Raw genomic sequence first — 20,145 nt, 5'->3', positions numbered from 1 at the left:
TTCGGTTAGTACAGCATGTGAGCTTCTTTGACAGGGACTGAGTCAGGATCTGTGTTTAATGTCCTCCCTCATGCCTGGAATCAATTAATCGATCGGATTTATTGGGTGCTTACTAACTTTTCCATGAATCCTTAAAACACCTACGGAAATAAAACCTTTATCTAGCAAGGTTCTAATTTTAAAAGTTAAACAACTGAAGAGGATTGCCCTCTCAGGCCCAATTTCATTTTGTTATCTGCAGGATTAATACTCTCACAGAGGGTGTAGTCTGAAGAAGAAATCCTCTTGCTCAAACAGGATCAAAAAGGTGAAGCAAAGAGGAGACTTAATTGGAGGCCCACATTTTATTGGGCCTTTCATATTTTATACCTGTAGAAAATTTGAAAGGAACTACAAGGAGGTCTGGAGGCAACCAAAGAGTTGGTAGTGATCCTCTCTGCTGACAGAGGCGATTAGAAATACCAAGAATTGAATCTTATTGACCTCTCATAACTTTTGTAGGCTTGTTTTATAAGAGGTACCAGTAACAGAGAAACCATCACTGCAGTATGATTAAAGACATGTAATGAATAAGCAGGTGCCTGAGTAGTGACAGAGGGCAGAGAAACTTCAGCCCACTAGGTCATGGGTTCTAGTCCCGGCTCCATCACTTGTCTGCTGCGTGATCTTGGGCAAGTCACCTCACTTCTCTGGGCCTCAGTGACCTCGTCTGTAAAATGGGGATTAAGACCGTGAACCCCACGTGGGACAACCTGATCACCTTGTATCTCCCCCAGCGCTTAGAACAGTGCTGGGCACATAGTAAGCGCTTAACAAACATCGTCCTTATTATTCACTTCTCTGGGTCTCAGTTACCTCCTCTGCAACATGGGGTTGGAGACTGTGATTTCCCCCATGGGACAAGGACTGTGTGCCACCCGATTTGCTTGGATCCACCCCAGTGCATAATAATAATAATAATGATGGTGGTATTTGTTAAGCACTTATGAGCCACACTGCTTCTCGTGTAGCGGGCATTACCCCAGCATAACAGAAAAATTCACTGGCAGTTAATAAGAATAATCATCATGGTATTTGTTGAGCGCTTACTATGGGCCAGGTAGAGTGGAAAGAGCTTGGGCTGGGGAGTCAGAGGTCATGAGTTCTAATCCCACCTCTGCCTCTTATCGGCTATGTGGGCCAGTCACCTGAGTTCGCTGGGCCTCAGTGACCAGCGTGGCTTAGTGGCAAGAATCCGGGCTTGGGAGGCAGAGGTCATGGGTTCGAATGCCGCCTCTGCCATCTGTCAGCTCTGTGACTTTGGGCAAGTCACTTAACCTCTCTGGGCCTCAGTGACCTCATCTGTAAAATGGGGATGAAGACTGTGAGTCCCACGTGGGGTAAGCTGATGACCCTGTATCTACCCCAGCGCTTAGAACGGTGCTTGGCACATAGTAAGCGCTTAACAACTACCAACATTGTTATTATTATCTGTAAAATGGGGATGAAGATCGTGAGCCCCAGGTGGGCCCACCTGATGACCTTCAGCCCTCAGCACATAGTGAGCGCTTAACAAAGAGCAAAATTCTTATTCAACGCTCAGCCTCTTTCATTCATTCAATAGCATCTATTGAGCGCTTCCTCTGTGCAGAGCACTGGACTAAGCGTTTGGAATGGACAATTCGGCAACAAAGAGAGAGACCATCCCTGCCCATTGACGGGCTTACATTCATTCAATAGTATCTATTGAGTGCTTACTATGTGCAGAGCACTGGACTAAGCACTTGGAATGGACAATTTGGCAACAGAGACCATCCCTGCCCATTGATGGGCTTACGGTCATTCAGTAGTATTTATTGAGTGCTTACTATGTGCAGAGCACTGGACTAAGCGCTTGGAATGGACAATTCGGCAATAGAGACCATCCCTGCCCATTGACGGGCTTACGGTCATTCAGTAGTATTTATTGAGCGCTTACTATGTGCAGAGCACTGGACTAAGCGCTTGGAATGGACCAATCAGCAACAGAGACAGTCCCTGCCCATTGATGAGCTTACATTCATTCAATAGTACTTATTGAGCGCTTCCTCTGTGCAGAGCACTGGACTAAGTGCTTGGAATGGACAAGTCGGCAACAGAGAGAGACCATCCCTGTGAGACAGACCATCCCTGCCCATTGATGGGCTTACATTCATTCAATAGTATCTATTGAGCACTTACTCTGTGCAGAGCACTGGACTAAGCACTTGGAATGGACCAATCAGCAACAGAGACCATCCCTGCCCATTGATGGGCTTACATTCATTCAATAGTATCTATTGAGTGCTTACTATGTGCAGAGCACTGGACTAAGCGCTTGGAATGGACCAATCAGCAACAGAGACAGTCCCTGCCCATGGATGGGCTTACATTCATTCAATAGTACTTATTGAGCGCTTCCTCTGTGCAGAGCACTGGACTTAAGCGCTTGGAATGGACCAATCAGCAACAGAGACAGTCCCTGCCCATGGATGGGCTTACATTCATTCAATAGCACTTATTGAGCGCTTCCTCTGTGCAGAGCACTGGACTAAGCGCTTGGAATGGACAAGTCGGCAACAGAGAGAGACCATCCCTGCCCATGGCCGGGCTCACAATCTTGCAGTGACCAGCCGAAAAAAAAAAAATCAATGATGCCCGGGCAGCCGGAGGGGCTGCAGGGGGGGGGGGGGGGGGGGGGGCCCAGCCATTGTTCCGGGGCCAGCAGGTGGACGGTCCTCCGGGCTTTGTGAGCCACCCGACCCCCTCCCCGGGGCGGTTGCCCCGGCGACGGGCGCGCGCTCCCTCCCAGTGACATCACCGGCACGCGGCCGGGCGGCGAGGGGCGCGGAACCGCTGCCGATTGGCCGGCGCGGAGGGCGGGGCCGCGTCCGATTGGCTGAGCCGCGGCGCCCCCTCCCCCCGGCTGGCGCGAGGGGCGGCAGCCGCTTTTTTTTTTTTTTCCTCCCCCTCCCGATTTTCCGCAGCGGCAGCGAAGACGCCCGGGCCGGAGGAGGAGGAGGCGGCGGCGGAGGAGGAGGAGGAGGCGGCGGTCAGGCAGGGTGGGTGATGGCGGGGCCCGGGAGGGATGGAGGAGGCGGCTCTGGAGGCTCATCCCGACCTTGGTCTCCCACCCGGGAGGGGGAGGATGAGAAGCATCAGGAGGCTGGGAGTCAGCAGGGCGTGGGTTCGAATCCTGCACCCCCCCCCCCTTCCCTGCTCTGGCACCTGGAAAACGTGAGCCTCCCCCGGGACCTTGCATCTCCCCAGCGCTTGGCACAGAGGGCTTTGCAAGCACCAAAATCATTACTGGGCAAGTCCCTCATCTGCCAAACGAGACCGGGGCTCTGTCCAGCCTGATCTGCCCGCTTCCACTCCAGCGCTTAGAGCAGGGCTTGGCACAGAGTAAGCACTTAATTACCAAATTTATTATTATTATTAGCTCAGTGACCGTGGGCAGGTCACTTCCCTGGGCCCCAGCAGCCTCATCTGCAAAGTGGGCCCGGGGCTCTGTCCAGCCTGATCTGCCTGCTTCCATTCCAGCGCTTAGAACAGTGCTTGGCACAGAGTAAGCACTTAATTACCAAATTTATTATTATTATTAGCTCAGTGACCGTGGGCAGGTCACTTCCCAGGGCCCCAGCAGCTTAATCTGCAAAGTGACGGGAGCTCTGTCCCACCTAATCTCCCTGCTTCCACTCCAGCACTTAGAGCAGGGCTTGGCACAGAGTAAGCACTTAATTACCAAATTTATTATTATTATTAGCTCAGTGACCGTGGGCAGGTCACTTCCCTGGGCCTCAGCAGCCTCATCTGCAAAGTGGGACTGGGGCTCTGTCCAGCCTGATCTGCCTGCTTCCACTCCAGCGCTTAGAGCAGGGCTTGGCACAGAGTAAGCACTTAATTACCAAATTTATTATTATTATTAGCTCAGTGACCGTGGGCAGGTCACTTCCCTGGGCCCCAGCAGCCTCATCTGCAAAATGGGACTGGGGCTCTGTCCAGCCTGATCTGCCTGCTTCCACTCCAGCGCTTAGAACAGTGCTTGGCACAGAGTAAGCGCTTAACAAATACCAAAATTATTATTATTATTATTGGCTGCGTGACCTTGGGCAAGTCACTTCCCTGGGCCTCCCTGCAAAGCGGGGGCTGAGCCCCCCTGTGGGACTGGAACTCCGTCCATCCTGATCTGCCTGCGTCCAGTACAGTGCCCGGCTCGTAGTGAGCGCTTAAATACCACCATTATTGTTAGTAGCCTGGCAACCCGGTGCATCCCAGTCCCCCTGCGAGAACAAAGGCCTGTGCGCCCTTTTTAACCTTGAATCCTTGCATTCATTCAATAGTATTTAAGGAGCGCTTACTATGTGCAGAGCACTGGACTAAGTGGAAGGGACAGTTGGGCCACTGGCATCATTCCTGGCATCAATCCTCGCCCCCTTCCATGTGGGGCCTTGTGCCTGGAAAACCCTAGCAAATGTAAGAGCTCCACCTTGGAAATGTGGCATCATTTTCGCAGTCCTTCCGTAGGCATCGTGTTGTGCCAGGGCCAAAGGGCGCGGTGAAGTAACTGCTCGGAGCCCGAGTGCTGAAATGGCATCAATGGAAGACATAAACCTGGATGCACCAATGGACCCGGGCTTTGTCTGGGCAGGGAGGTGGGTACCACAGGTTTTCTGGCACTGTGATGGAGTCGCTCGTCCATCGGGAAAGGACTGGTGACGATTCAGATCTGATGTGGACCAAAACTGGCTGCAGATTATTTAGGAGAGAGGCCGGTGTCCATCGACCGCAGACCACACCCAGTCCTCCAAAAAAGATCCCCCTTATTGTCTCCCATCCGACCAGAAAAGAATGCCCTCCTACGGGGGTCCTGGGCTGGGAGGAGGCTCAGCCTGCAAAACAGTTGAAAAAAGCAGAAATTCAGCAGGGCTGGCGGATCTGTGGCTTAACCCATTCTTGACCTCCAGTGCCTTTAACCCCTTTGGTTCGGAAGGTCGGGTGTCAGGAGCTCCTTGCTCTGCAAGATCTCAAAGCCGTCAAATCAGATTTTTATTTGGTTTCAAAAGAAAGCCGTAGGTCTCTCCTTAAAACGACTTCCTGCGTACGGTTAAAAAGCGACATTGATTTTTAAAAACGATGCATGCCTTTGTTTCAGGGCTCCGTGAGGGGGGAAAAACAGCAGAGTAGCCTCGATAATGGATCCAGATTATTTTCAGTAAGAAATGGCAAGGTTGTGCTATAAAAGTTTGAACCTGAATTAATCAGATTTTTTTCTTCCACTCCTTTAACAAGTCTCGACTTGATAAATTCCCCGAGTATCCCCAAGTATTTTAGTGCATATGTTAGTGGACCAAACTGATGTAGCAGAGTGTAATTACTCCCCTAGCAGATAAATAGACCTCGAACCAAAAGGGTTATTTAAGACAGATGCCCTTAATGTCTCAGTCGGTTCGTATTTTTCAGATGGGGCAGCACTAATGGTAATGCAGATATTTTGGAAAGTAGCATCTGAGTTCGTTAAAATCTAGGTAGCGTTTCAAAATGTCCACCTGAAGGTCAGCAGAAAATGAATGGTCGGTGACAGTACACTATTTTTGCCCACCCCACTCATAGTTAAAATCTGGGGTAAAGTCAGAAATGTACTTAATCGTATTTAGACTGTGAGCCCGTTGTTGGTCGGGCATTGTCTCTGTTGTCGAATTGTATATTCCAAGCGCGTAATACAGGCCTCTGCACATAGTAAGTGCTCAATAAATACGATTGAATGAATATTTGACGTGGAAACTTAGCCTTGGTGTTTTGTAGGGAGCCAAGTCAGACCATTACTGCAGGAAAAAAAACTTACGGAGTCGTTTTATTATGAAATTTTGGAGGCCAGCCTAGCCCTGCCCAAGCTGAACGCAAAGAGGATGAGGCCCAGTGCTTAAGAGAAGCAGCGTGGCTCCGTGGAAAGAGCATGACCTTAGGAGTCAGAGGTCATGGGTTCTAATCCCGGATCTGCCACTTGTTGGCTGTGTGACTTTGGGCAAGCCACTTCAGTTCTCTGTGCCTCAGTTCCCTCATCTGTAAAATGGGGATGAAGACTGTGAGCCCCACGAGGGACAACCTGTTTACCCTGTATCTACCTCAGCGCTTAGAAGAGTGCTCAGCACATAGTAAGCGCTTAACAAATACCAACATTATTATTATTGACCATTTTTAGGAAAGGAGAGGGAGTTGTGCATACACATTCAGTGGGGAGAGAATGGACTTTCTGTGCCTGTGTGGCCGCACCAGAACCATTTTGCTTTCCGGGGCTCCAAGGAGGAAAGTCTCTGATGGGAGGATGAAAAAAGACTACATTCTGACCTAAAACTGGCTTGGCCAAGCCTTTCTGCTGTTTGGAAAAAGCCCAAAAGGAAAGTGGGGAAGGATTAGAGATGTACTCAGAAATTTCTCCTGGGTTTGGGTATGCAATGAAATGAAAAAAAAAAAAAAGTAGCTACCAGCTGCTACCGCAGAATGGAAGAAAGTAGTTGCCAGTTGCCGTTTCTGGGCTTGTGCCCGGTACATACCTACATTGAGTATGTACAAAACTCCCCAGGAATGCTCCTGTACATGGGCAGCAAAATCCAATATGGCAGCATTCAAATATGCCCCAACACATTTGGGGGAGTTGCTAGAGGCACCGCCCATTGCATGAATAATTCTGCAATTGCAATTCAACTAGTCTACAACTCCCAATCTGTCAAACTGAGAACTCCAAATCCTGAACATTTCAAAACACATACTTATTTCCTCACTAATTTGGTCCTGAAACGGTGTTAAACCATTCCCCTGATCTCCACAGATCAATCAATCAGTCAGTTGTATTTATTGAGCACTTACTGTGTGCAGAGCACTCTACTAAGCACTTGCCTCCTATCTACCGTGGCTTCTCTTCACTGGAAGGGCAGGAGAAACAAGCTATTCAAATTACTTCCCCTCTCTGTAAAGAATTTTATTGACTGCCTCCCCCACTCGATTGTAAACCCGAGGGCCAGGATTGTGTCTACTTATTCTATTATACTCTCCCAAGTGGATAGTATAAGTGCTTTGCACCAGTTCTCAGTAAATACTCTTCTTTGGGGGGAAAAAAACAATGATCTTAAAATGGATCCCTTCTGTTCAAACATCCTCCTCCCTAGAACTTATCCAAGTGGTCCCCTCTCAAGATTAGATCTGCCTTTTCAGGAGCACAGCCACCATGCCCATCCTACAGCAGTCGATCATTGTGACCACCTTCCAAAGTCACATTTTTGTGATGCATTTATCTTATTGCTAACGGTGTACCCATTTCCAAGGCCATTTTAGCCCTGACTGGCCCTAATGGGAGTGGCAAAGAGAGAAGATGGGGTGGGGTCCTCTTCCTCTTCATATTTCATGCTGCTGCCACAAGCTACCTTCAGCTCTTCATTATTCACCTGAAATCCCAGTTCAGGTTTTGATGCATCTTCCTGCTGCCTCCTTCCTGGCTGTTTCTGGGTTCATTAACACCTTTAGCCAGCACCATGCAGAGGTGCAGCTAGTAAAGGCACAGTTATAGGCTGTGTTGATGTAAGGGATGACTAGCTCTTGAGCTGTGTGTGTTTTGGGGGCGGAGGGTGTCTTTAATATGTTCACATGGATTTGTGTTGAACTTTAAATGGAAAATGTTTTAAATTTTAGGCAGCCCTGGGTAAAAGAGAAAGTTAAATAGCCAGGGGACACAAGGATTTCAGTTCTACTGTAGTGTCAGTAAAATCTAGGCGTGGCCTTGTCTCCCCAGAAGAATTTCAGAAGGAAAAAGAGGTGAAATGCTAGTGAGTCCATTTTGCAGCTTGTTAGAGGTTTGATGAAATATATGATGGAAGGGAATGTTGGAGCCTTGATCTTCAAAATGGGTTTATGGGATTTTGTTTACCTCTTTGGCTGCCATTCTTATCCAAATTGCCAGGGATAGTTGAGAGTGGACAGTGCTGGACAGCACATAATAGATGAGGCATTTAGTCAGCTCTTCCTACACCGGAATGTTCCCTCTTTCCTTATTCATAACTCTCTCCCTAAATCATGGACTTCCATGGCTAAGACCCTGCCTGTCACATTAAATATTAATTGGAGTGACATTAGCACCTCATGGGTAGAGACCGAATCTCATGCTTCTGTTATATTTTCTCAAATGCTTGAATGCCCGCTGGTTGCAATGCACGGTACTAAATACCTCTAGCAGTAGTAATAGTATTTTTGTGTGCAGAGCACCACATTAAGCTTTGGGAAAGAATCCACAGGTGAGAATTAGACAGTGCTTACTCCGCACGGAGCACTGTACTAAATGCAGTACTTGGATCTAACGGACCCAAAGGAGACTAAAATTTAGACTCCATTTGACAGTCTGAATAGAAGAGGCAACTAAATGGAGTGTGCATTTAGATCTGTATATTTAGGATTCATTTACATACATGCCATGTGCCAAAGAAGCCCAAGTACTCTTCTGCACTAGAAAAATCCCTGCTTCTAGTGAAGAAAAACAATTTTTTTTAATTGAATATGATACTTTGCTCCTTAATCTGTTTTTTGAGAGATCATTGCCTAGAAGAAGCTGCCTTTTGAGATTTGGTTCCAAATTCCTTTTTGCGAGAAATCAACAACAGCAGAATAATGTTTCTGAAATTAGGCATGTATTTGGATTCAGATGTATAATCATCTTTACAGACTGTGTCTGATGTAATTATCATACTTTTACCCCAGTGTGCACCACAGTGTTTGACATATAAGTAAGCACTATTGTATTTCATCATGATGATAATAGTGGGAGAAAATTCTCTTGGGTGGAGTCCTGCGGGAATAAGCTTGTTCCCCAGGAAATTTTCTAAGCAACAGAGATGTTGTGTTAGTTTATGACCACTCCTATTCAGAAAATAAGGATTCTTGGATTGGAATTTGATTTTTTTTAAAATTTTTTTGTAGACAGAAATTTCAAGTAGTCTGCTTAATTCTATTAAATGTGCTTTAACTCTAAACCTTTGGCATTTCAAAACATGCAAAAATGGATGAATTAATCCTGCACCAAGAGAAAACGCTATAAGAGAGCATCAGATTATTTTAGCTCAGGTTTGTCATATTAAGTTGCCTCAAAAAATGTTAGTCATCCACAATTTTCATCTTGACATCCCCTGTCGATCCCAAGTAAATTTTGTACCTACTATCTCTCCCAAACATATAATGCACATCCCTATTCTTAGTCCCCCTCTTCCTCCTACAGACCTTTTTTTCTTTCCCTGATGTGCTCATCTCATGGGGCGGTGGCAGAGAGCTGTGGGAAATCATAGCCCTTTTCTCCACTCCTTTGAATCCCTAATCCTTGAAGGAAATAGCAAACTGCAAGGAACTGCAGGAGTCCCTCCCCATTTCCTTGGCATCATTTTCAGATCTCCCCAACTGCAGGCACTGGGATAGATCTAGGTCGCCCTGACCCTTTGGCCTCCCCAAATAGGTGAGAATCCCCCTAGTTTAGGGGTGCCATGCCAGGAATTTTACTGGTCCTGTCTTCACCTACTTTAAGAAGGCTCTTAGGGCCAAGGTACTGTTGACTAGATTCCACAACTTTCCAAGCAACAGGTAACTAGATACCCTCAGCCCACATTTTGTTGCAAGAAATGGCAGGGCCCCATTTTAACAGCAGAATTCCCAAATTCTGTTTAAATTAATCTCATGACCTTCTTCTTGAAAGGAAAGGAGAAATGGTTATATTTTGTTGGTGAGTGCAGGGAAGGGAATGTGTAGCAGGTTTTTTGAGTGCAGGGAAGGGAATGTGTAGCAGGTTTTTCCAGCTAACTAATAAGGACTTTCCCACGACATAACGGAATAATAATAATAAAAACAAAAGAAAAAAAATCCCTGAAATAGTGCATCTCTCAAGTATTAGTCTCACAATGGATATGTGACTAAGAGGTGTTCTTTTTAGAAAATTGAGCACTACAATTGAGTTTTAAAAATGGGAGCGCCATAATTTGGGAATGTTCAGAGATGTTTATTATCTGAGAACGTTCTACCTGCCCAGATTTGTGGTTCCTTGTTTAAAGCCAAAGCATTTAGCACGCAGTTGAAGTTTTAGAAATGACCAAATATCAAACCTCTGTAAAAATGAGAGCTTTGCATTCTAAGTCCAGCATTGGACTCTGAATTCTTATTCCTCCAACATGTGTGCTGTTTTTTTACCAGCTTTACAAGGTTTCCTCTGACTGCTACTTCAGGCCATTTTTCTGGTACATCCTGGCATAAACAATCCACTACCTTTATACTTCTTCCTTGGTTAATTTTCAAATTATCTCCTTATTTTTTCCAAACCCTTGGTGGATTTGCCCTAATTTCCCAGACCGCACATCTCTGTACTCCCTCCTATTGTCTGGCCTTCTCTTTGTCTCTGTGCAGAGCAAAGACTCACTGTTAGTGCAAAGGGCTCTTCCTTTCTCTCCCTTGCCATCTGGAACAGCATTCTTACCCCATTGATCTATCACGTCTTTAAAATTCCACCTAAAAGCCCCATTTTTCTCATTTCTTTGAAATCAATGTCTATTTCCCTGCTTCTGTGCCTTTTTAAGGTATTTAACTTTGAAGCTACTGAATAACTTGGATATTTTTAATACGCACAATATTTTAAAAAACATCAAAGCAAATAAAAGCATAAACACACAGGTATTCCTGTGTCACAATCCAGTCCTGATGTTAGCTGGATTCCTTTTTAAATCCCCAAAGGCTAGCAGGTGGTTGTTGGGGACTCTTCAGTTCTATTCCAGCTTATAACACTTCTGCAAAATTTGGGAGGTTTGGAAATCTTCTTTGGAGCAGTCACAACCTCCCGTTGCTTGGCAGGGGGAGGAAGGAAAGTGAGGCATAGATTATAATTATGATTTTTCTGTTAAATAAGTAAAAGATCATTACAGGGATCCCTGCTTTGTCAGCCCTTGGGTGGGACATTTTCATGCTGTAAACTGTTTTGGATTTCCTTTCAAAGACCCAAGCTGTGCAGTTTTGAATTGTGCGGCCTTCTGTGCCTTACTACTTTCCATAATGTTGGTTTCTTCCTCTGCTTCCTTTTTAGAGTTATAATTTCTAGTATGCCTTGCTGTTTTGTGGGCTGTCTAAACAACTTGAGAATTTGAAAAAAAAAAATTTGAGATTGGAGTATGATTGAAAAAAGTTCCTGGACTAATGCAAAATAAGAATGATGAGGCATGAAGAAAAACGATTGGTTGTGGGCACAAATCAAAGCCCATCTGTTCCTTTGGGTTTTTCCAGAGTGTTTTGAATTGTTACTATTGTAAAGTTGCCCAGAGACCAGGAGATGGGCCATAGTAAATATGGCCTGTGTTTAAACCCTGCACAAGCAAACCCTGCACTCCCTTCGGAGTATTTTACAGGCCAGTTTTTGTGAACCCTTTGAGAGACTCCATGATGTGGGAGTTTCAACACGTTTCCCTTCCCCACTTCCCGGTTTGGGCAGATGAGCCAGCTTGTTTCCCTCCCACGGACTCCTGGAAAGACAAGGAGGGTGAAACAGCAGCTCTCTGGCGTTTTTGATCCGTACGTCAGTGAGGTGCAGGGAGATGGTCACGTAACTGGGTTCTGAGAGTATTGGAGGGGTATTAATGTAGTAATAGCTCAGGAAAAAATGAGCAGCATAGTGCTTTATAGCAAATAGATTTCAATCCTCCCTCAGCTTGCAGAGCCAGCAGAATGAAAAACAATTACGATTGGCTTGGTAAAGCCAGCAGGGTAAAAGGTAATGATAATTGGCCTAGGAAAATAGACACGGTCACTCTCGGGGCTCCATACTCCAAGTAAATTTAGTTTTCCCTTACTCTAATTTTTGTAACGATAGCAATGGCCAAGCGTGCTGTAGTGGAGAGTAGCATTTTAAAGTTATGACTGATGCTGCAGTCTGTGTTCATTAGTTAATGTATTTTAAACACCCAATGTGATTTTGGAACTATATATATACACACTGTGTGCTGGATAAAGCATACAGAGGTTAATCAGTAGATTAAGTCCCCTGCACAACAGGCCTACATTCGTTAACCTCCACGTTGTCATAGATGCACATAGGAACAAAAAAGGATTTAACAGTAGGGCACAGGCAAAGAGCGAGGCATTTTGATCAAATGCAAGAGATAAAATGCCCAATAGCTTTTAAAAGTTTAAGGATAGAAGAAGAGGAGGGCTAAAACATCTCTCCCCCTGGTGCCAGAGAGTACTTCTCTGCTTTCAGTCTTTCTTGCCCTTCTGAGAGACCCAAGAGAAATCCTTAAAGAAGGGATGGAAAGGATTGATTGGGCCATGTAGCCTAGGCTGTGGAATCCCTACGGAATATCTGTCAGTGCTTTGTCCTGTCCGCTTTAAATGCCTTCAGTGATGAGGCATTCTTGTTACTTCCCTAAGGAGCTCGTTCTTCAGTCCAGTAGGCTGAACTGCTTATGACACCTTCCTTGATATTTAATCTAGATTTTTCTCTGCTCAGTTTTATACCATTAGTCACTATATTCCCTCAGTCCACCCTCTCTCCTAATTAAGATTGATGACAGTGCAATGGCGAGTCTGAAAACCTTCTGTTTGGGGCATTCTGTGATATCTTGAGAGAAAGAAGCACACACACACACACGAAAATCCAAGCATTATTATTTTCCTTTGTCATTGTTTGGGGATGAATTTGGATTTCATAAAGCCTCTCTGTCCTTGCTCTTGTGAGCCTCTGAATATCTCTTCACACTTCAAATGATCAATAAATGGGAACTGAAAAGAACCGTCCTTTTTCTACTCCCTTGGAGACTAATATTCTCATTAGTTAACATTTGCACATGATGATTAAAGAAAGAGTATTTTCTTCCTTTGCTGTTGACACTGCTGCTGGGCAGCAGTAAAGCATGCAACAGTAGCAGCTGAAACGTATTGTCTCTGAAGGTTCAAACTGTGATGTGACCCCAGCCTCCTGGATCAAAAGTGAGAGGGAGCCAACTGGACTCATACAGTATTGACTTTAATCAATTGTTTTTATCGAGCACTTACCGTGTACAGAGCACTCTAAGCTCTTGGGAGAGTACAGTATAAGAGAATTGGTAGACACATTCGCTGCCCACAAGGATCTTGTAATCTAGAGGCTTCATCTCAAAATAAGAGCCCCTGATTGATTTGGGGATCCTGAGTTGGATGGTTCAGTGTCTCCAAACCTCTTGGCTCTACCCCCATAGAGCCAGTTTGCTCTGTACAGCCCGGGATAGCCCAGGAGCCCTCTATTACAAGCTCTTCACCCTCCTGCCCAGGAGAGGAGACCCTGGCCTCCAAGGACAGGCTAATAGGGCTTCCCAATGTCTGGGCTAGGATGGAAGGTTCTCCACTTGAAGGTTTGTGACTTGAAACCCTGCCCTCTCCTCATCCTGTCCCTCTATGGACATTTCCTCCCGGGGTCAGGGAGAACGATAAACTTTTCGGGAAATGCTGTGCCAGGATGTCCCTAGACATCCCTAGGTAAGGATGAAAACTTTCATTTCCCTCTTGAGCGGCAGGGAGAGAGGGCGAATGGGAAAAGCACCTGGTTGGAAACTGCTGTACTCTGCTCTACTCTGAGCTAAACCAAATATACTCCAAGACTGCTTGCCTACTCCTAATGGGGTAGTCTCTCCAGCACTCAGTCTAGCAAATAATTTAAAAGAAAACTTTTAAATTTAAAAGAAAACTGGCTGTGATTTTAAGTTTCTTGAGGGTTGGAATTATGTCTTTCTACTCCACTGTACTCTCCCAAGCACTTGATACAGTGCTTTACATGCAGGTGCTTAATAAATACTATTAGGTAATATTACGAAAGAGGAAAGAGTGTGTTATTTGATGAGGCTGATCAGAATAACCCGTCAAATCCCCTTGCCCTCCATTTGGGCCCTTGGGAGAATTAACCTTTGTTTAAAGTGTTTGGGTAGATGGAATAGTTCCATTTTGCAAGAAGAAGTGTTTATAGAAATGATTTATTAACTCATCGAGCAGGTTAGATCAGTGAACCCTTGATAAATTGAAAGGCTTCATCGCCATTCTAGGCTTGAATACTTAGAGGATTTCATTTCCTCTCAAGGATTTGGTCACTCAGGGAAGCAGAGAAGAGTATGCCTGGCACAGTAGTAATGTCCAACTTTGAAGGGAAGTGGGAGAAGTTGGCTGGAGGCTGGGGTATGGGAAATAATTTATAAAATTTCCAGTAGTTGGAGGTTAAAGAACAGATAAGGCTGTGGAAGGAGCTGTCCAACCTACTTTGCTAGAGGGACAGAAAAGCTTGATTGAGCTTGTATTGAATCCTAATTAAACATAATTATGATTTCCTGAAGAAGTCCTAGATAATGAGCCGTGAGGAGAAATATAGACTTTAGGCAAGATCTTCACCTCCCCTCACTCTTCTCTTATGAACCCCATTTTGCAGTTTCGTTTTTATCTATTCAAAGGCCTTTCCTATCCATTGTGAATTACTGATTTAATGAAAATGAGACAACATATATGAGTGGTTTAATATAGAAAATATAAAGGACTAGAGAGGCCCTCTGTTCCTCCCTGAAAAGACGTAACAATGATAATAATTGTATTTGTTAAGCACTTACTATGTGGCCAAGCACTGTACTAAGTATTGGGGTAGATAAATGATATTCAGGTTGAACAGAGTCCCTAACGCACATGGGGCTCACAGACTAGGAAGGAGTAGGATTTAATCCCCCATTTTAAAGATGAAGAAACCGAGCCCTGGAGAAGTTGAGTGACTCGTCCAAGGTCACACAGGGGGCATGTAGCAGATCCAGGTTCAGAACCCAGTGTCCTCTGTCTCCCAGGCCCGTGCTCTTTCCACTAGGCCACACTGCTTCTCATGGTCTTGATGTATTAAATTTTTTGTAGATGAATGTACTTTAAAAATTTAATGTAGACTTGAAAAATTCCCTCCAAGTTAGGCCAGCCCCGAAAGACATCTTTTACGGTTATTATGAAAGACAGGAATGGAGTTAAAAGCAGTCTTGCCTTTTTTAATTCTTTCTCCACTATGTTATGTGGATGGGGGAAAAAAAGTCTCTCCTTTTTTCCAGAGTACACATTTTTCCTTTTGATTGCTTCTTAGCAGATGTTAGCAACTTGGACCAAGAGAAAAGCATGCTTCAAAGACAAGTGTGTTGTCAGTGACACAAACTAGCTTCACTCTCTACTAAGGTTACAACTCTGACAATTGCTGGAGTTAGTTTAAATACCACAGATCAAATGTTTCCCTTTGAAGGGAGATATGAAAAAAAAAATCTACTTTTTCTGCCTATCGTATGTATTCCCCAAATGTAAAGTATATACACATAGGCACACACCCTTTGTTTGCGTAAGATTAAAGAACTGACTACATTAACACCGAACTACAGTGTCTGTCAATTTCCCTTGCCAAGCCGCAGAGTCTGTCTGCTAAGCAGGATGTCAGCAAGCAGCAGTGTGTGACTTTCCTATCTTGCCCCTCCAAGAAAGGGTATGTACAGATGGTCCTGAAAGAAGCAGACTATTTCAAACCCCATTTGCCGTTGGGCTGGAAGCCTTCCAGGGGTGGAGGATGAATGGTCGGTCCAGAGGGCTGGAAATAGCTGCCATAACCTTGAACATTGAGTCACTAAAATAATTCCAGTTGAAATGTAGTATTGGAGTTGCCGAAAAGATGGCTATGGAGGTATAAATCGAAACCAGTCATCCATTTTAAAAATTCTAAGGCAGTATGAAAGACCAGCACAGCACCACCTCTCCTCTATTTTGAAATACGAGGATAAAGGACTGGATTACAGAGAGATCTTGGGTTCAGTGATGAGCGACTCTCTTAACTGTTCAAGTCACTTATTGGCACAGAATGCTGTCCTATGAAAAGATCGTTCATTGATCTGGGAATCAGAAGACCTGGGGTTCTAGTCTGAGTTCAGGAAGCAGCATTTTCCAGTGGGTAGAGCATGGACCCAGAAGCACCTGTGTTCTAATCTTGGCTCTACCACTTGTCTGTTGTGTGATCTTGGGCAAGTCACGTATCTTTTCGTGCCTCAGTTACCTCATTTGTAAAATGGAGATTAAGACTGTGAGCCCCATGTGGGAGATGGAGCTTGTATCTACTCCAGTGCTTAGAACAGTCCCTGGCACATAATAAGTGCTTAACAAATACCATAAAAAAGTAGTTCCTCCTGAAGCTGGCTGTTGTGGGTGAAGATCACAGGAGCACTTGGTCTAGGGAGTGTTGCCTCAGCGTTGCAGATCTGTTTCCTGTGTTTCTTGAAAGCAGTCCAATTTCTGTTCCCCGGGGCGAAACAGGACTGGGACCCCCAGGAGTTCGGGCCATTTTGCTGTGAACCCAAGTTGGCTTCAAGGATTCTTTGCCTTAGTTACCTCATCTGTCAAATGGGGATTAAATACTCCTCTCTCCAGTTTAAACTGTGAACACCACATGGGACATGGATTGTCCAACCTGATTAGGTTGGATCTACCCCCTGTGCTTAGTAGAATGCCTGACACATAAGCTCTAAACAAATACCATTAAAAAAAGCTTAAAATATATTTTTAAAATACATCATTTGATTAATTTAAAACAAAAGTTTCATTTCTTCTAGAAGGTAACAGACTCATATAATCATGTTGGTATTTGTTAAACACTAACTATGTGCTGAGCACCCTTCTAAACGCGGTGAAGATACAGGGTAATCAGGTTGTCCCATATGAGGCTCACAGTCTTAATCCCTATTTGACAGATGAGGTAACTGAGGCACCGAGAAGTTAAGTGACTTGCCCAAAGTCACACAGCTGACAGGTGGAGGAGCGGGAGTATCTAAAACCCAATTGTGTAATTCATAATTTAAATGCAAATTAAGATGAAGATTGACTCTCTACTCCTTTCAAGGCAGCCTGATTATCCCCTAAAAAGTTGTGCATCCGTATCTGTGTCATGGTCCTGTTTAGATAAATCAGTGGTTGGAATATATGAGCCTTGCCTCAATAGAGGGATTTATTCTTGGTTATCAGAGGTCTCCCAACCCTGGAAGGTTTCGAGAGGACATCCTGGCCTTGTCAGTCAGCAATGTGCTAGGCCCTCATTTTGTCATCAAGTCGACCTGAAAATCCAGATTGGCCCCTGACTTCTGGATCCCCTTTGAAATCAGGTTGGACTTTCTGAGGTGGCCCCAGATCAGAAGGGATTTCCTGGGCCCTTTCCAACACAGACCCACATTCCTGGGACTGACCTGGAAGCAGATCAGCCTTTGGGGAAGGGAGTACAGAGCAATGTTTGTTCCATGTTATTTGATACTTTGAAAGGCTATTTGCTGGCTCTCGTCCTTCTCCTTCTCTCTTGCCCCTTCTCTTTCAGAAGTAAGAAAGAAGGAACCTAGGTTACAGATTGGTGAACTGAAGCAGCATGGCCTAGTGGAAAGAACACAGGACTGGCAGTCAGAGGACCTGGATTCTAATCCTGGCTCTGCTTCTTGTATGCTGTGTGACCTTGGACAAGTCACTTAACTTCTCTTTGCCTCAGTTAGCTCATCTGTAAAATGGGGATAAAAACCGAGAGCCCCCTGATTAGCTGGGACCCACCCCAGAGTTTAGAACAGTGCCTGGCACATAGTTAACACTTAATAAATACCTTTTTAAAATGTAGCCAGTTGAAGCACAGCACAAGAAATATTTTCTTGACTCAGAGGCTGATATTGGACCAGAGAGTTATCCCTTTGTCCCTCCATCTCCCTTTCCAAACAAGGAAGGTGAAATCTGGTCCATTCCGCCCAGTGAGAGCACTCTCTTGATGGAGGCAAAGTGTTTAGAGCAATTCTTTTCAACCTAAGGAAAGGTTGGGTTTGCTAAATTGAGAGTCCACTAACCAGCATCCTTCATATTTTTCAGCAGCTTCATTTGAATAGTAGGAGTGTGGGAGAGTGATAGTGTGAGAGGCCTGTGGGAGATTGATAGGCATCTAAGGAACTGAGGCGCTGTGGGAATTGTTTAGTTTGATGCTCAAATTCAGTGTAATCTGGCTGAGTGAGGGCTGACACTCAAAACTGGTCTTGCACTGTTAATTTTCCTTTGTGCTTGAAGATGGCACCTTGATGCTGAAATTTACCCTTGCATGTGAATGGTGCTGAGAAGACCAAGGCAGAATCAACAGTCCTTTCCATTCCTTGTTCATTGAAAAACATTCTTGTCGTGCTTGCTGTTGGCAGCACCTAGCCCTGTTTCACCTTTGCCTCCCAGGCTCACAATCCTCTCAAAACTTCTGCTCCAAAGTGGGTGCTCTCACCCACTTTTCATAGCGCCATCTGTGCTCACCATCCAGCCTCTGGGTGGATATCCCATCATTCATTCTATTTCCACGCCCAGCACAGCTATGTTGAGGTGAACTTGGCTTCAGTGCTGATATACTGATTATTCAGGACCTTATTTATGATCCTGTCTAGTCACCTGATGTATGACCATAAGGCTTTCTGATGGAATTTTGGGGCAAGTCTGATGAGAGCTCTTAGGTAGGTACAGGTTTCAAATCATACGGAAGACTGCATAGTACTTCAGCTTCAGAAATTTTTAGTTTGATCTGAAACTTTATGCCACCACAGCATGCTCCATTTTCTCAAGATGTAGTAGTCTTTTTGATTTATTTAACAGATCAGAAGAGAGGCTGTTTCAGAAATTGGAGGGCCTTCCAAGAAAATGCCCTATCTCTACTTGCCAACCTATTAATATTATCAAGTGGTTTTTTGAACTCCAGGAGTAGAATGAAAAACTCTTAATGTTCTTTCCATTTTTTTCCTCTACCTGTTATTTAGAAAAAAATTGTCACCCATCTCAAGTTTCAGCCTAATTCCCCACTGAGATTCTGAGGTGGAGTCAGTCTAGACACAGATTTCACCAACAGTGGAGAGCAGGGAGGGGATATGATGTTTGCTCCAGGTAGCTTGCTCACCTTTCTTTTTCAGGACTATAGTGATAGAGAAATCTTTGAAATTTTTTGGCATTTCCTTCTGCATGCCACATGTTCAAGAGAAGTCCAGAAAGATGTCTAAATAATCCCCTCATCTCAGCAAAGCACTCCATCCTTCATGAAATCCTCTTGGACTCTATTTGGTAAAAGGCGCAAGATAACTGTTTCTGGGGCCCCTGTGGATGGAATCAACAGTGATTTATCAAGAATAATTCTTGATTTGAAGTGAATCAGGGGTTTAGGTCATAACTTAAAGTTTGGGTAGGGGAAGTTATCTTAGCATCTCACCCGAGGTCCCTTTTATGTAGATGTGTCTGAAATAAGATATTTTGATCTTACAAGTAGTTTCCTCATCTAATATTTATGAAGCCAATGTTTTCGAAACAGAATCCACCCTTTAGCACTGTGCATTCTATTGCAACAAGACTGACAAACCTAGAACCTTTAGAGTCATGATGAATTCTTTTCCCCACTCCCCCACAACCTTGCCCCAAGGGTTGTCCTGCTTGTGTATTGCACTGCTGTTTTATGATCTCATTTCCATTATTCCTGTTGTTCAGGGCATCACTTGTTTCCTAAAATCTTGAATGCATGACTCAAACTGCAGGGCAGCAGTATGGAATGAGTGGTCACCTATGCACTCCAGTCAGTCAAAGAACAAGTGTCATAGGAATAATATGGGATTACAGCTTTGGGGTTCCTTATGGCTGCTTTTTGCATATACATTTAATTTCCTTTTGGAGGGCTTTTGGGGGGCTCTTCCCTCCACACCTAAGGTGGTCTTAGAAGGTCCTGTCGACCACTGGGCAGAGAGACATATCTGACTTCAATCAGTCAGTTGTATTCATCAATCAGTGGTATTTAGTGAGTGCTGACTATGCACAGCACTGAACTAAACGCTTGGGAGAGTACACTATAACAGTATAACCGAGTTTATAACCGAGTTGGTAGACACGTTCCCTGCCCACAGTGAGCTTACAGTCTAGAGCGGGAGACAGGTATTAATAGAAAGAAAGAAATTATGGATGTATAAATAAGTGCTGGGTGGCTGGGAGGTGGCGACTAAAGGGAGCAAATCAAGGTGATGCAGAAGGGAATGGGAGAAGAGGAAATGATTTAGTCAGGGAAGGCCTTTTGGAGGAGAGGCACCTTCAACA

The 20,145-nt window shown here is 44.7% G+C and overlaps 1 protein-coding gene across 3 annotated transcripts in view; it reads left to right on the top strand.

Annotated features, from left to right (window-relative positions):
• Positions 1-2,962: 2,962 nt before the first annotated feature.
• The window catches only part of DPYSL5 (dihydropyrimidinase like 5), a 70,758-nt gene continuing 53,575 nt past the window's right edge, over positions 2,963-20,145 (top strand). Inside the window, exon 1 of one of the 3 annotated variants that reach the window (XM_007666735.4) lies at positions 2,963-3,059. Coding sequence is in view for 2 of the 3 variants with exons in the window: in XM_007666736.3 (XP_007664926.1) it covers positions 4,588-4,652 (65 nt within the window). In the remaining variant the exon portion in view is untranslated. Of the gene's footprint in view, positions 3,060-4,543; positions 4,653-20,145 lie in introns of those variants that run through there. The other 2 variants (XM_007666736.3, XM_001509677.5) reach the window with 2 other exon arrangements.

This window comes from Ornithorhynchus anatinus, chromosome 9 (genome assembly GCF_004115215.2).
Source record: "Ornithorhynchus anatinus isolate Pmale09 chromosome 9, mOrnAna1.pri.v4, whole genome shotgun sequence".
Lineage (NCBI taxonomy): Eukaryota > Metazoa > Chordata > Mammalia > Monotremata > Ornithorhynchidae > Ornithorhynchus > Ornithorhynchus anatinus.
The sequence above is the reverse complement of the archived record's forward strand: the minus strand, read 5'-3'. Positions and strand labels throughout refer to the sequence as shown.